The sequence below is a fragment of the Juglans microcarpa x Juglans regia genome, chromosome 2D (genome assembly GCF_004785595.1).
Source record: "Juglans microcarpa x Juglans regia isolate MS1-56 chromosome 2D, Jm3101_v1.0, whole genome shotgun sequence".
Classification (NCBI taxonomy): Eukaryota; Viridiplantae; Streptophyta; class Magnoliopsida; order Fagales; family Juglandaceae; genus Juglans; species Juglans microcarpa x Juglans regia.
Window position 1 is genome coordinate 34518426 of NC_054596.1, and position 17150 is coordinate 34535575.

General features: G+C 43.6%; 1 protein-coding gene across 1 annotated transcript; it reads right to left on the reverse strand.

Annotated features, from left to right (window-relative positions):
- Positions 1 to 11881: 11881 nt before the first annotated feature.
- LOC121250583 (translation machinery-associated protein 22) lies at positions 11882 to 16310 on the reverse strand. The gene is made up of 7 exons (XM_041149732.1): positions 15986 to 16310; positions 15796 to 15876; positions 13770 to 13822; positions 13559 to 13640; positions 13413 to 13480; positions 13254 to 13337; positions 11882 to 12192 (listed from the first exon to the last, which is right to left on the reverse strand). Exons 1-7 carry the CDS (start codon positions 16131 to 16133, stop codon positions 12136 to 12138), a joined length of 573 nt encoding a protein of 190 aa, XP_041005666.1. The 5' UTR covers positions 16134 to 16310; the 3' UTR covers positions 11882 to 12135.
- Between the last annotated feature and the right edge of the window lie 840 nt (positions 16311 to 17150).

Below are 17150 nucleotides of genomic sequence, written 5' to 3' on the forward strand. Positions count from 1 at the left end.
AGGTGGCTTTGTACCCTAGCATATTTTCCAGTAGCCTTAGGCTGTCTTTCTACCATCCAGTTCGTGATGTACTAGATTACCTGTGTTTGGCACCTGCTAAACTCCACCCAAATGCGTGGAGGATCTTGGTGTCATGTTGCATCATTTGGTAGCGAGCGTTGGAGGAGGCAGGTTCTGAGTGCCCTGATCTCACTGCTCGAAGTTCCTCCTTACCCACAATCTCTTAAAGCAAAGTGGCAACACATGCAGCTTCTGTTCTATCCAGGCGCTAGCTTGTTCTGAGTCGCAGTATAATAGGGTGAAGGGGTGGAGTCAGAGCTTCTTTTTCCTGTCCAGCAGAGGATGGGAGTTCTCGGTCGGGCAAGTTAACCCATACAACTACCCGGTTCGCGCCATCTAGGGGTTGTTGGTAAGGACAAGAGTTTTAGGCCCTCGGCGACTCTTGAGGAAGTGAGCTACATCGAGACCTTTCTTGACTGGGTGAAAGCCCACCCAAACATTATTTCTTCTAAGGCCCTGTTGGATGAGGACAGCCTTCAGCAATACTTGCCTCCTCTGGACAACATGCATTTTATTGACCGAGCCATACTGATGCAGGCTGTCATTCCCTAGGCCCATAAGCATTCTCCTAGCTCTTCGGTGGAGGGGAAAGGAAAGAAATGTAGGAGGAAATCTCTTGCCAAAAGCAGTTCTAACTCTGCGCTTGTGCCCCCTACCCCTTCCCTGGGCAGTCTTCTGTTCCGGTGCTCGTTCCCTGGCCAAAGCCATTTTTGAATAGGGAAGAGAAGATTGTATCGTCCCTTAATACCACGTCTTCTTCTCCTTCTCCACGAGAGGTGGGTGTTGCTGATTCCTAACAACAAGTCCGAGCTGACCCTTCGATGGCTGGCATTACACAGCCCGGGGGGACTTTCCCAATCGCTTTGAAAATTTCTTCTCCGACTCCATCGGGCAATGTGGGGATCGTGGAACTTTTGCTCGAAGTGGAGTTGCTCTCATTGCAGTTTATGGGGTCCTTTTGTACCGTACTATTCAAGAGTTCCAATCAGTTCCCTTTTCTCCCGAGATTGACCTTGAAAGGGTTCCCTCACCCTTATCCGAGGAGCGTCCTGTCAAGGGCAATGATTTTCTTGACTGGGTTTCTATCCCGGAGTCTCCATTGCTTATACTCTTAAAGTTGAGGTTGTCTCGACCGAGCCCAAATCAGTAGATGATGAAGGTGATGACGTTGTGTCCGGGAGGGAAATTGCGAGGGCTATGTCATGGGCCACAGGGGGTTCTGGTGGATGCACCCGAGATTGAGGTCGCGGCGGTGTCAGTGGAGGCCAACGAAGTTTTGGTTTTTGCTACTGACACTAGGGCCCCATTGCCCTTCACTGGCACTATCCCGGCCTTGGTCTTGGTGAAAGTTGGAGCTCAGGTTAAAGTTGGCGAGGGTGGGGAGGTCCCGACTACTTTGGTGGACGCTAGGGCTCCTTTTTCCTTCACTAACACCATCCCGACTTGGGTGTCGACTGGGGTTGGTGCCGAGGCAGAAATGAGATCGGTGAGGGAGCCCTTCTTGTTCCTGGTACAAATGTGTCGGCGGCTAGTGAGGCTCCAGTAGTTTCCACGGGCCCAAGGGTCGGAAAGGTTCCTAAGTGTGCCATGGAAGGTAAAGGTGAGGGCGAAGGCCGGGGAGGTCCATCTTTGGCGGAGTTCACAGGGGGCGATGGCATCCTAATCGAGAATCCTTCTGAGGAGAGGGGGGATGCTGCTCCAAGGTCAGCGGTAGGTGGGGCCTGTCCTAACCCTGTCCCAGAAATGGCCAGGAAACATAGAGGGTTCTTCTCCGGAGTTAACTATCAACTTGTTACATTCCTTTTTAAGTTTTCTTGGCGTATTTTCATTTGACACTAACATGAAACTTTCATGGTAGGGCGTAAAATGGTTGGCAGCCTTCATCAAGGATGACTAGGAGGGGCTAGAAGGTGAGAACCAAGAGCTCCGATATTTGGCACAGTTGACCTTGCGTCATGCCAAGGAAGAGAGGGAGAGAAAAGGAGAGTTAGAGGAAACCCTCGGCAGAGGTAGAAGAGGATACTCCAGCTTCGTCATCGAAAAGCCCAACTTAAGTTTGACATGGCGAGGTCCTGGAAGAGGCTAGTTCGTGCCTTCTTGAAGCGACGCTCAATAAGGAAGCGAGAGATAGCCTTTAAGAATCATTCAATCATAAGCAAGAGGAGCTGGAGCAGTTGCGAGCGGACAACTTAAAGTTCAGCAAACAACATGATTCCAATGCCCGGTCATACAATTGGTTGGAAGGGAAATTAGAGAAGGTCTCCAAGTATCTGCAGGAAAAGAGGGACTCTCTCAAGGCCAAGTCCCAGATACTGAAGGACTTGGAGGTCGAGGATGCTTTGGCTCGTGCTAGGAGTCCAGCGAGAAAAGTCATGTTGTAGGGTTGGAGACCCGGCTTGCTGAGGCCGACCGTGTGATTGTCACCCACGAGGCTACTATCTTTGACCTACGTTATTGCCTTGATAATGCCAACACTATCATTCCCTAGCTGCGCGAGGAGTTGTCACACATCCATTTGGTCCGCAATGACGCTTGGAGAGGATGAGGGACCATGTGCTCCTGAATCTCCGGAGCAATTTGAGGGCATTGAAAGTGCAAGACCTCCCTCCAGACCTAATGGCATTGAAGCGAGGTGCCTCAATAGGGAAAACGTTGATCACGAGCGTACTCTCAGACAACCCCGCCAACTAAATACTTCCCTCTTGTATCGACCTGTTTCCATTTTCCTTTGTTTATGTTTGTACTTTGTAATGACATTAATGGAATTCCTTGTACATGATTTTCTTTCTTCTTAGGCTCTTCTTTTTCTTCTTTACTTTTAGCTTTTCATTTGTCTGCATTGGCGAATGCATCAGGCGAGGGGTGTAGGGGCAATGCCACTTGTGTAATGAACAAACGTAAGTAGGACTTATCCATTATCGCGATCATAAATCTGGATTGTCTTGATTTGTTGCTGTCAGTTTGTGGGGTGGGACTCTTTGGGAGTTAACGCTATGTAGTGAGAGACCAAGCCCATATTCCGCAGGGAGAGAGGTCGGGAAGCCTTAGGCTAAGCCCTCCTCTTTGATCTCCCTGGGGGTGAGTCGTCGCGTAGCTAAGAAGTTGTCTCGCTCTTTGTCATAAGGAAAGTAGAAGATGTTTAATAACGCTGGAAAAAGTAAACAAGTTAATATAACTTATCTTCAACTACGAGTGCAAAATTTACAAACCTGACTTGTTTTGCTGGTGATGTGAGGTGTTATTCTTTCGGCTTCTCATTTGGTGGAGGAGGAGCGCAACGAGGATCTAAAGCGTTACTCGTTTGACGTTTCATTGTTGCAAATGGCGTCCTGGGAGTAATGTCAGCTAGTCGAATGACTAAGCACACTCTCCATCGAGGTGAGGTCGGACTGTCTTAGGCTAAGCCTGCCCCTTTGGTCCTCCCAAGGAGGTAGTTTGTCGAATGACTGAGAAGCCAGTCCGTTCTTCACAGTGATGTGGGTGGGATAAGTTGTCAGGCAGATGAGAGGCTGGACCTGCTCTCCCACGTGAGGGAGGTTGAGCCATCTGCCCACCTATTAACCCTCATGGAGAGGTAAGTTCTCGAGCAATTTGGAACTAGACCCGCTCCTGCTCGTTGACATCACAGGGAATGTAAGTGTTAGGTTAGACTGGTGCTGATCACACTCTTCGTCGTGGCAGAGGTTGGGATAAGTTGCTGGGCAGCCGAGGGGTAGACCCGTTCTCCGTCGAGTGAGGGATAAGATGGCCTTAAGGTGCATCTTGCTCTTTAGGGCCCCGCGGGGAGGTAAGTTATAGGGCAGTTTGGGATTGGACCTGCTCCCGCCTATTGACACTCACGAAGAAGGTAAATGTCAGGCAGTCAAGGGCTGGCCCGCTCTCTACCGTGAGAGGGATAAAGTAGCCTTTAGATGTAACTCATCCCTTTGGGACCTCACGGGGTGGTAAGTGTCGGACAGTTGAGTAACTGGTTCGCTCTTCACCGTGACAGGGGTCGAGGTAAGTTATCGAGCAGCTAAGAGGCTGGTCCCACTCTCCCACATGATGAAGGTGGAGCCGTCTGCCCACCTATTAACTCTTATGAGGAGATAAATTGCCGAACAATTTGAGACTGGACCCGCTCTCAGCCGTTGACATCATAGGGAAGGTAAGTGTTAGGTCAGGCTAGTTTCGATCTCACTCTTCATCGTGGCTGAGGTTGGGATAAGTTGCAGGGAAGCCGAGGGGATGGACCTGCTCTCTGTTGCGGGAGGGATAAGATGGCCGAGGTGCTGATCACTTTGCCTACCAGCACCTTTCCTTCAGAGTGGTCGCCATAGATTTCCTCGTGTAGTTCTGCTAGCACGTATTGGGCTTCTTCGAATGAGACGCACCTCATGAGAGGTGTGGAGTACCCCCTTTATTCAGGATCCCTTCAAGTAGAGTGTAATGCACTGTTCTGTTCTTGATCTTTCTAGCCTTCCATTTGTTTTCGGGTAGCTCGTTGGCATTTATGTACTTGATAATATCCAACGCCCATTCCAGAGCTCTTAGCTTTACTTACACCACTTCAATTCCCAAAGTGGGTATCTCAATAGTCCTGATCACTGTTTGTTCTGACATAGTAGAGAATCTTCTTACCTGGACGTTGCTCGCGCCTATATCAGTGTTAGATACTTCTTCAAATTTTCACTCTTCGTAGCGAACTCCCCTCGAACTTGATTGACCACACTATTTGAGAATCAGCTCGCACCTCTACTTCTTTGGCGCCCAAAGACCTAGCAATGACCAGACCAGAGAATAGTGCCTCGTACTCTGCCTCATTGTTCGTGGTTTTAAATGCCAACTTAATAGCATAATCATGCTCTTCGCCCTCATCTGCAACAATATGCACCCCCACTCTCCCTCCAGCCTGGCAGGACGAGCTGTCAACAAAGACCTGTCAAGGCTTTATGGCCAGTACCAACCCCTTCCGAGAAGCAATGAATTCTGCCACAAAATCTGTCAACACTTGCCCTTTAACAAAATTTAGTGGTGTGTACTCGATGTCGAACTCGCTCAGTTCCACGGCCTAGTTCGTAAGGCGGCCTAAGGCATCTAGTCTTTGTAGGATCTTCTTCTAGGAGGTCTCAGTGAGGTACTAGGTGAGCCTAAAAATACAGGCGGAGTCTTCAGGTGGTCACCACTAAGGCTAAGGCAAGCTGCTCTATGTGTGGGTATCTAGCCTCTACTCCTCGGTAAGCCCGGCTGGGGTAGTACACGGGCTTTTGGATTTCCCCTTCATCTCGTACCAGGGTCGAGGAAGTTGCCTGCGAGGAGACTAACTGGTACACGACCAAAGTTTCTCAACATCTAAGTTGGCTGAGCAGCGGAAGGCTGGTGAGATATTTCTTGAAAATCTCGAACGCTTGGTCATCCCATGCTCGTACTTTCCACAATACCTTAAAAAATTCCAGGCACTTAGGTCCATACTCAAGTGGTGCGGGATGATCTTTGGGTTGATTCCAAGCATGTCCTCATGATTCCAGGCGAAGGCATCTTGGTGCTCCGTGAGGAGCTACTGCATGGCGCACCTCATTTCGAGTGTCATCCCACTGCCAATCCTGGTCGTGGCTTCCGAGCGACTTGGGTTAAGGGGGATTAACTCTAGTGGCTCATTTGGCTCCACCTTCCTGAGTTCCTGTTCATCTTGAATCTCTCCATCTATTGCAGTGTGTTCGGACGGGGGCGAGAGAATGTGGTCATTGTTCGGGTTGTAGATCACATGCACCCCGCCATCCTTTGGTTTTAATTCCTGCACGTAACACTCTCATGTTAGGGTCTGCTCTCCCCTAATTTTGCCCATTCCCTGAGGAGTCAGGAACTTCATCTTCAAGTGGTAGGTCGACGTCACCGCCCTTAGGTTGTCTGCCAAGAATGGCGTTTTACGATGAGGGAGCCTCTACCATCAAGAAGTCAACCATGACAGAAGCTATACAGGGGGCTCTGCCTGCCAAGACAGACAGTGTGATGATTCTGATCGGCTGGATCATGTCCCCAGAGAAACCCTTCAGTGGCATGGGGGCTGATTGGAGTCTGGCAGTATCTATCCCCATCTGGGTGAAGGCTTCCCAGAAGAGGATGTATATAGAGCTGCCATTGTCGACAAGGATCTTCCAAGTGGTGAAGTTGGCGACCAGCATAGTCACCACCAGGGCGTCATCGTGTGGATAAAGGACCCCCTCCTCGTCTTCTCCAAAGGAGATGACGGGGGCCGATTCGCTTCAACTGTATTTGATGGGGCAGTATTCGGCCGAATACACTTCTCAGTATCGTGCTTGCCTAGCATGTGCCTTCCGATTGGATGAGGTCGTGCCCCTCTGGAAAATCCTCCTGCGATGGTCCTGATTTCTCCCAACGGCGGTCCTACTTGATGTGGTGCACGAGGGCGATCATGCAGGGGTCCTTGCTCAACTACTCTTTGCCTCGAGCTCATTTCCCTCCTTGACCTGTCGGCCCTTTCTTCACTTCTTTCTTGTGATCTTCTTCTCCACTCCCACTCTAGTCTCCTAGCGGGAGGATACCACCGCCTTGGTCACCCAGCCTGCTCTCTTTCCTCTTTCAAGGTAATGCAATCTGTTGTGTTATGAGTGTTGGACTGATGGTAGGTGCAATAACACCGACTAGTGCTCCTATAACCATCTTCTTGGAAGGCTAGTCTATCGTCTTTTTAAATGGTAAGCGTCGTCCAGTCAAATGAAAACCTCAGGCCTCTCGTAGGGGTTTCCTCCGTCCTGTTGTCACTGGGTCCTTCTTCAACTTCTCACAAGCCTTGCTCTTGGTTGGTGCCTTCCATTTTCTATCTGTCTGTTCCAGTTCTTTTTTCCTTAGTTAGTTCAAGGCCCGGAGTGTATCTTCGGCGTTGATGAGGTTGTCGGCTTGATCATGAACTCTTGCAGCGTGGCTACAATTCTCCTTGCCAATTGCCATGAACTGAGATCAGGGCCATACCCCTCCTAAAAGTGCTACCAAAGTTATCCTCTTGTCTTGGTCGTCTATAATCATGCGCTCTTTGTTGAATCTGGATAGGTATGCTTTCAAACCTTCGTCTTCCCCCTGCTTAATGGTAAGGAGCTACGTCGCGGGGTGTCTTTTTCTTCTGCTCGCCATAAACTAAGTGAGGAACAGACGAGCCAACTCCCCAAAATTGTCTATGGGACCGGGTGCCAAGAACGCGAACTATACTCTCGCCGATCCCTTCAAGGTTAGTGAGAAAGCTTTACAAGCCACTTCTCCTGAGAAATCATGCAGGGTCATGTGGGCTCTGAAGGTTTCCAGGTATTCGAGAGGGTCTTTGGCCCAATTGTACATGTCCATGAAGGGAACTCGAAACTTTGGTGGTAGAGGCACAACCATCACCTCATCACTGTAGGGTATGTTTCTTTTCTCTTACTCCACATCACCTCCCCCTCCAGCGTTTCTAGATTCTACGTTCTCACTATTGCTTGGTCCTGCATCATTCTCTGGTCTGTTGTTGACGTTGCTTCTTCTTGTCTCCGAATTGTCTAAGATCGGGTTGTCACGGACATATGAAGGGCACGTAAAGTCTATAGAGATCCCACAGATAGAGCCATAGTTAACGTCATGTTTCGTACACCTTTGGGCTGAGTTCCAGCAACTCGGGTCTTGGTCCTCGCACCTGCACACTTAAGAAAACACAGAGTCAAGGCCTTGGTAGAGGCCGGAGAGTCTTCGGAGTTGATGAGGTTGTCGGCTTGATCATGAACTCTTGCAGCGTGGCGACAGTTCTCCTTGCCAATTCTGCCATGAACTGAGATCGGGGCCATACCCCTCCTAAAAGTGCAACCAAAGTTATCTTCTCGTCTTGGTCGTCTATAGTCATGTGCTCTTTGTTGAACCTGGATAGGTATGCTTTCAAACCTTCGTCTTCCCCTTGCTTAATGGTAAGGAGCTACGCTGCGAGGTGTCTTTTTCTTCTGCTCGCCATAAACTAAGTGAGGAACAGACGAGCCAACTCCCCAAAGTTGTCTATGGGACCGGGTGCCAAGAACCCAAACTATACTCTTGTCGGTCCCTTCAAGGTTAGCGAGAAAGCTCGAGAAATCATGCCGAGTAATGTGGGCTCTGAAGGTTTCCAGGTATTCGAAAGGGTCTCTGGCCCTATCGTACATGTCTATGAGGGGAACTCAAAACTTTGGTGGTAGAGGTACAACCATCACCTCCTCACTGTAGGGTAGACCCGTGCTGGTGAGCAATTGGTCTACTGATGATGACGTGCCCTTCTTTTTCGCCATCTCTTCGTATTTCCCTTTGTGGTTACGTAGCTCATTCTGTATGTTTCTTTTTTCTTACTTTGCATCACCTCCCCCTCCAGCGTTTCTGGATTCTACGTGCTCATTATTGCCTGGTCCTATATCATTCTCTGGTCTGTTGGTGGCTACTCTTAGTGTCTCGTTCTCTTTTAGGAATTTCTCCACTTCGGAAGTTAGCTTTCCTACCAGTTGCTCCATTGCCATGAGCCTTGCTTCCATGTTCGTTGATGTTGCTTCTTCTTGTCTTCGAGTTGTCTAAGATCGGGTTGTCGCAGGCATACGAAGGACACATAAAGTCTATAGAGATCCTATAGATGGTGCCATAGTTAACGTCGTAATTCGTACACCTTTGGGTTGAGTTCTAGAAACTCGGGTCTTGTTCCTCGCACCTGCAAACTTAAGAAAGTACAAAGTCAGGGCCTTGGTGGAGATCGGGGAGTCTTCGATACTTAAGTCAGTATATCTCCTTAGTAGTTTGTGCGAGTGTTTAAAGGAATCAGAGAGAGTTCTCCGTACTTGGGGGTCAACTTTTATACTAGGTTTTTGAGTGGGGACAGCTCATACCTTGCCTCAGGAAGTTCATGTTACTTCAACTGTTTCCTAGGGCGGCACTATTAATGTAGCATAGAGTTTGGGGAATGGTGCTATTTAGGGGTGCTACCCGCACCATACAACGCGGGGTAGCCCCCTCCCTTACCTCTGCCCGTTATAACAGGATAAAGGCTCCCTAACTCACTAAACATCATCACTAGTTATTAATGAGCATGGTCACAGGTTTTTAATTTTTGTTGAAAAAAATTATTTAAATATTAAAAATTAGATATATGATATTTGCAGTCTTAAGGTGTGCAAATTATATATGTGCACTCCTTTTAAAAAAAATAAATAAATATAAAACTTACATGAATAAATTAATTTTTTAATAATAGACTTCATCTTTTATGCTGAACTTATATAATTTAAAATTATATTTAATATTAGTCTAAATATATGTACGGCAAAAATCTAAGAATTTGTAAGAAGTAAAGAGAAATGATCTTATGTCAATAAAGGTTTCTCTTGAAGTCGTTTTATGAAGCCAGCTGGCGGTTTGTTTACGTTTTTCAGGAACTTTGGATTGATGTTGATCTTATCTTGTTTCGAGTTGTACTTTGAAAGATAGAATTATATATGTTGTGGTGGACTTTTGTGAGCTCCGATCATTATACTCTCCGGTCATTATAGGTTGACTTTCTTTGTAAGCTCTGATCATTTTACTCTCCGTTCATTATAGGTTCCATTCTTTATATTATAGAATAATTCTACATATAATCGTAAAGTATGTAATTCTGCATATTATAGATTCTATATTTTATTCACTTTTTTTAAAACGATTACGCGACGGTTATACAATTTACAGTTACAAATAATTTTTCTCTATACTATCCAAACTGCACCTAATGCTATTATTCTTGAAACCATTTCAGATTTGAGAAGTCTAATTCCCCACACCTTAGGTAATAAAGTTCAACTTGAATCGAATAATGATGGTACTTCCAAAAGAAATCCGTGGTCCGCTACCTTCTCAATAGACTTCAAGATCTGACTGCCCACGCACTTTCCTCTACGATTGGCCCATGAGCACAACACATCGATATAGCTTCTCATGCTTCTCCAAGATCAATAGAACTGTGATCATTCCAATCTCCTCCATGCACTTGTACTCTATCTTACTGTCTGTCCTAAAGTTCAGAATCGAAATACTCCTAGTCTATCTGTGGAGATGAGTTGAAAATCTTACGTATTGCTGCCGACAAATCACCCCCACCCGCAATTTATACTAGCCGAAATCATCAGCCCCACCAATATTGTTTACATCTTAACCCTCAGCGTGAAAGCCACATCAATATTCGTAATGGAGTATGGATGTTTCATAACGCCACATCAATATTCTTAGTAGTTAGTTCCAACTTTATTTATTTTTTTCAAATATATTCTTTGACTGTATAACACTCGAATCTGAATGTTCCGGCGGAGTGATATTTGTAGAGACCTGCAATAGAATCATGATGAGCTAATTCCCGGCCATTACTGAGAATTATATTTTCTTACAAACCTTGAGTAAATTTGGTGCTCTTTTGAAGATGAAAATAACGTAGGAAACTGGTGGGCATGCAATCATTTATTTCCAAATGAACAAATTAAGGATAGAAGCATTGTGACATTTTTCATCAATTTGGCGACACATTGATAGAATACTCCCCAGTGCATGCAGACTCTCCCTCTTGTGTCTCTTGATCTCTCAACACTCACTCTCGCCTCATATATAGTAATTATCTCCTTAATTCCCTCTTCCAGGTTCAGCTGGTTTGAGGAGGGGAGCAGTAGTACTAGTACTACTTCTTCCCTAGTGCCTCTTTTTGTTATTTGCTCTCTTTTTTCTTTGCTAATAATTACTCTCTCGTGTTTTTTTTTTTTTTTTTTTTGGAATCTCCCCATCTGATTGATCACCCACCCTTTACAAGGGTTTTTTCATGTTGGCACCTTGGAGAGGAAGAGCAAAACCCTCCGCCACCTTCTCATGGTGTCTATAAACTGTTGGAGTCATGATTTATTTTGTGTTTGGTTTTTTTGCTTTTATCTTTCTTCTTTCAGGTATCGTCGTCCTCCCCTTGCTAGCTCCACCGTCATTCAACCCACTTTCCGACCAACCCATTAACGCCTCAGGTGTGTAAGCCCCACGAGCTGTGGTGGGCATGCATGTCGATTCTTTCTGACTAGTTAGATCTTTCAAAATCTAAGTATAATTAGGATCCGGCCTTCAACTTCAACTTCAAGCATGTAATTTTAAACATTACCTGTATGGGATATTAGGAATTTATATAATCTTATGATCCATAAAACTTCTCAGGTAAATTCAGAGTCAGAAGTTTGGAGCAATATGGCATGGAGTTTATGCAAGGATTGTTACAATTTGTCACCTAGGAGTGTAGGAGCAACCTGAGAAGTCCATCACGGGTTACTTGCATCATAAGACGCTAATAAAATCATCTCTATGAATTAGCTTTTAGAGAGAGCTTTTTATGAATGTTACCAACAGAAGTGACAAAATCAAGCTAGGGACATCCACATGTCAGTGATAGGAATGAATGCCCTCCTTTTTGTTCTTTTCCGATGAAATTGAGAACGTTTTATTCGACATAATTCAAGAGTGAGTCTAACCTTCTCATAAAAAGAGGACTTTCCTAATTCTAACTATTTTGCAAGAGAGGAGAAGTCTTCTATCAATAAAGGTTTCCTCCAAGCTATCCTTCAGTCAATTCCTTACCTTGGAACCAATTACCCTTCATTCACTCCTAATTCTTTAAAGTTGCATAGGCACACCGATTTTAGCTCCCTGCGTTGTGATAAAAATCCACGCACTTGATGAGAAGAGAGGTTCAAACCGGGAAAGGAAATGCTAATATCAATTTACCCCAATTTAAATTGGCAGCTTCCCTATTGCTTGTCCGTGAGGTATTGACATGAATACACACAAAAAACAAAAACAAAAACAAAAACAAATGGCACTCAGATTTTCCCCCATGCAAAGCACATCCACCAGTATAGAACACAGTTCAAACTTCAAAATAATTTACTACTCTTTGCAACAAAGATAAGAATAGATAGTTGACCGGGGAAAAAAACTCACTTGCCATATATTCATACAACATTAACTAGCAAGTCTGGCAACTCTTTTCACCGAGATACCATAGGCAGGATGGAAGTTACTGCAGTCCGTTTTATTTCTATACCATAGTTTCAGTCAAGCAGCTGGGACCTTCCTTCCATCTTCAATAAAGAAAATTGCTGTTTCTGGAACCTGAGAAAGTGAAAAAGTGCTGTAACTAAACATGCCCTGAATACAAGTTTCATTCTTTGATCAAGAAAAAAATTTTGAGCATAAACAAAACTGGAAGAATAATGAAGGGCAATGAAACCGAAATGGTAATTAACTAGACAAAGTAACATCAAAATCATCTGACCTGTTCCTTTACCGTTGCAAGTCCAACTTATTGCACCCAAATAAATAATATATCTCTACAGCCGCTATCATATCAACTCAAGATTTTATAATGTCTTCTATATAATAGGAGCTACAAATTGAATGTTTCATTCCCAGTATTCCACCATCATTACAAATTTCAGAGTGACCAAAGTTGAAAAATTTTCAATTTAGGCAAACAGGTCTCTAGAGAAGTAGAATTGAACAGCATTAGTGGAAAAAAGGGCTTCAACCTTCCCCCCACCCCCCTTTTTTTTTTTTTTTGATAGGTAAAAATATTATATATATAAATCATATATGAATAGGAGTAACCAAGTATACTGGAGTAACCTTCCCATTTTGAACAAGTAAAACAGGGTTTCCGCCTTTCTATCGGCTTTAAGGTACATGTATGAATGATGATCTGCTTTTAAGAAACACGAATCATGATTAGCCAATGTGATAAATAAATTTAAAAAAAAAAACTAATCAAGGTTTGGAACCTCAATTCCATGCCCCGACCTCCCAAAAAAACAAAAAACTTCTTCAAATATGTCTACAACACCAACAAAATAGTTTATTCAAATCAAAACATCAGCAAAAGTTCAGTTAGTTTAGGTTTAGAGGAAACACATTATTAATACTCTTATGTTGATAAGCCATGATAGGATGAGAACACTTTAGTCAATATTGGCACCCAATCTGCTTAGCTTTTTGGGTCTTCAGTATGGCAAAGGGCAAATAATAATAAAAGAATCTTAGGAGTATTATTTCAGCATTTATTAGAATAAACAGAGTCTCTAGAAATCTTTTGCCATTCAAATTCAGATGACTGGAGATAACAAATAAACAAGCAATTAACCTCCACATAACATTCAAAGAAAGAGATAGCATCTTACATCAGGCCAGCTCTCTGTAATGAACTCCACAATGTCATAGGATATGTCCCCTTGAACATCAATCTGCTCCTTCTCAGTAGGCCCCTGAAAAATGTTAATGATATCAGAACCATTTTCCCCAGAACAAAGATTCATGGTTACAGCCAAAACTTATTATACCTTAACAACAGAAGCTCCCGTGGCAAACTTTTTCCCAAGCTTCTTCGAAGCATCACTAAGTTTAACACCTGAATGTGATCACAGGAACTGAGTTAATGATGGCAATAAGGTAACAATCTAAAACTTTAAAGAAGCATAGCGCTCACCAAAAAGTTCCAACCCTTTTACAGTGGTAATGCACTTTCGCTTGTTACGTACAACCTTTTCAATAACTACTTCTTGCTTATCCTACAGAAAAATTAAATGGCAATTTCAATTATATTGAGCTCAATGCTTGCCAATAAAAAATATTACATTATTAGTCTCTTGCAAAGAGATTAATCAGAAGTGAATGGAAGAAACAATTTCAGAGCTTACTTTTTTCTTTATCTTCCCACCAGGAAGACGTTTTACTTCTTCTTGCTTTGGTGCTGAAGTAACCCCAACCCACAGAGAAAGAGAGACATGAGGGAGAGGGAGTAAAGAATGTCAGCATAGTTCAAACTTGCAAGTTGATGTCAAACTTTACGATAAAAATAGAACAGCCAGATGACATCACAATTACGTGAATGACCCAAGTAATGTCACATCTAATGAGAAGAGAAGTATAGACCTCACATATAAAGAAATGCCCTGCAGTGCAAACATAAAATAAAAAAAAATAAAAAATAAAGAGAAATTTGATATCGAACTTAAAGGAAGCACTGTGATCTTCTTTTTGAGACAAGGAAGACAGATTTTGACATATTAGTAGCACACAGTGCTTCCAGTTAAACTGATTATATCAATTTACATTAATTTTGTTCCTGTGGATTTTCAGAATAGATGACATTCATCCTAGTGGCAGGGTACCCGTCCAACAAAACATATCCATGCTCAGAATCACTTGCAAGATGCCACATGTGAATGCTATGATATTATTTTTCACTATTTTATAACCCAGTAAACTAAATAAGTTCTAAAGTTAAGCCAGCAAAGCTATTAAGTTCATTATTTTTATTTGCAAATAGGTTGCTCCTCCAACAGGGACTCTGTCCAGTTAGCACAGATGAGTCTTCAACAATAAGAAATCAGGAGGCATCATTATAAGGAAGGATAATGGAGATTCTTGTGTCCTGATTCTTTTGCAGATCAATCTTCCCTCGGTTTTCAACCATGAGTTGCAAACCACAAAGAGAAGTCTGCATGTTGCATAGCACATCACAAATTGAGTGATGCTACAAGTACAAAAGTGCAATACTAAGCATCAGAAAATGTGATACCCCATTCTAGCTGATGAGTGAAGGTGGTGTATAGGATCCGGCACTGCTTGGGATAGAGAAGTTCTTACTCTTTATAATGATTACAATGGGACTCCAATTGTACTATTGACTATTCTTTTTAGAATATAGGCTCAAATGTGGCTTGGGCCTCCCTCTGGACATTACAAATGGTATCAAAGTCTATCCCAACTAAAAGTGTGGGACTTGAGTCGTGCCACCTATGATGGAATGGCCAGAAGAGGTCGTCAGGATTTAAGGGGGGAGATTTGGATACCAAAAATTCTGTTGAGTGTAGATGGTGTATGGGACCCCATTGACTAGTTCTTTCAGAGTATGAGCCCAAATGTGGCTTGGGCCTCCCTTGGGGCATTACATTGTAATAAAACCCATATTGGCAGTGCCATGCGATTCATTTATAATATGAGGCAGTCTATACAAATTAAAAAAGCTAAAATCTTCTCAGCATGCCAAATCCAAAGAATTTATGGGCAATACGCTAGGCATGACAGTGTAAGGCTCTGATTGTTCGCCATAAAAGCATATTTTCAAAGAAAATGAGATGTTTTCTCCAATTTGATTTAGAACCTGAATATAATTTTTTAATATTGATTGCAATGAAAATCTCAAAGTTAGAAGCAATAAGAACCATTAAAGTATGTAGGCCGTATAAGTCATGATGGCAGTGGTGATGGGAGGAATGAGACAAGGAAACTTGACGCTGTGGTGTTAGTGGTGAGAAGGGCTAGGGTTGGGGAGGGAGGTGATAGCGACAGCACAGAAAGGGGGAGGAGTAGGGGCGAGAGAGGTGGTGTTGGTGGCGGTGGCAGTGGCAGTGAGTAGGGAAGACGGATATGATGGTGGCAGCACCACGGAGGGAGGAAGGAGGTAATAGTTGTGACATGGAGGTGGGAGGGAATGTACGGTAAGAGGGCAAAGGATCCCTAAAGCCCGGCTTCTTCCTTTCAATTCTTTCTCGCACAGAGAGTGTGCTTCGGATATCAAATCAAATAGCTTATTTTTGTATCATAAAGTAATTAATTCTTACGAAATGCAATAAAACAAATGAAATAAAGAACGAAAAAATTTCTTCAAATAAAAGAAGAAATTAAAAAAAACAAAACAAAACAGTAACAAAGGCATGCCTGAAGGAGTAGCTCCATCTGAAGAAATACCAGTGGATTGGAACTGCTGGGAAACTTTATCAGCTTCCTTTGCATTGGCCTCTGCTCACAAAAATGCATAAATAATTACTCGCTATAGTATAAATACAAAAATAGAACGCGAAGTATTTAGGGATTGATTATAACAGCGAAAATCGGATTTGTACGAGACCTTTTATGAGATCAGGGTAGATTTCCGGGGCGTTTTGGATTAACCAGGGCTTGCATTTTTCGAAATCCGGTCCAAATTCGCAGTACTCAGCCGGCAAACTGCAGACCGCACAGTACAACACGCGAACCGGTTGGGGCTTCTCCGCCATTATTGCTCGAGCTCGTGCTCAAGCTCTCGGTCTCGCTGCTCGCTCTTCGAAAAGGGACCGTTAAGGAACAAAAACGGTGCGTTAAGGCAACGCAGTTGTTTGTTCCGGTGGCGGTGCCGTTTGCTCTTCTTGCTCTAGAACTCGCCGTGGCTTTAACGCTTAAAAAGAAGGTCGCGTTTTGGTGCTCATCTTTCGAAACGACTCGACGTCGTTTTGAATCAAGAAAGAAGGCTTTGAGCCTAAACAGCTCGTCAGCCCATGGACATGTTCATGGATCTTGCAAATCATCTGGAATCTGGATCCTACTTTACCAGCCCAGCCCGTCAAGATTTGACCATCAATATTATATCATAGGATCTATTTTATTTTGTTAATTTTAAACATTTGAAATCATGCAAGGGTGTTGTTCCACAAAAAATAGTAGTTCAAGGTTGTAATTTCTCAAGAGTCATAGTTTGTATACTGCATCACAATGTTTATGAGAGTTTAGCGTGCAAAGTGCATAATCTTTGTGTCATTATAATAAAGGGGCGCCCATTATCTTCATTTGCCTAGCAGTTATGCTTGGTATATAAAAGCCACTTTATTTGTACATTATGGTTGCGCATTTAAGCTCAGCCTAGGGGAGCACAATGGGGCCTCGCATACCACTACCTGCCCTCATCGGTCCCACACTCGTCTAGGCAGGGCAGTTCCCTCATCTGCCATATGAGTTTGTGAAAAGTAGCTCAAATTTCATGTCTTTTGAGATTGTGTATAAGAAAAACAATTTCTAGAAAATATTGTTCAAAATCTATAGACAATTAATAAGATGAAAAATACCAAATAATCTAATTCTGCCTATGTTATTTAGTATTTCCATTAGCTCATGGGAGTTAAGAGGTTGAAGTTTTGTTAGGAGTCAATATGGTTTACTTATTTAAGTGAGCTTGCGATGCAATTTGGACAAATCATTAAGACTAATGATTGGACTGTTGTGATTGTCCTTGGGGCGAAGGCCCAAATTGCTTTATCCTA

What these genes read in the sequence shown, in the direction of transcription:
- LOC121250583 (XM_041149732.1), bottom strand. Translation starts at nt 16,133, where the DNA reads ATGGCGGAGAAGCCCCAACCGGTTCGCGTGTTGTACTGTGCGGTCTGC. An exon ending in GTGGGAAGATAAAGAAAAAA is followed by an intron (nt 13,641 to 13,769) that starts GTAAGCTCTGAA and finishes ATTTTTCTGTAG; the next exon opens with GATAAGCAAGAAGTAGTTAT. An exon ending in AAAAGGGTTGGAACTTTTTG is followed by an intron (nt 13,481 to 13,558) that starts GTGAGCGCTATG and finishes GATCACATTCAG; the next exon opens with GTGTTAAACTTAGTGATGCT.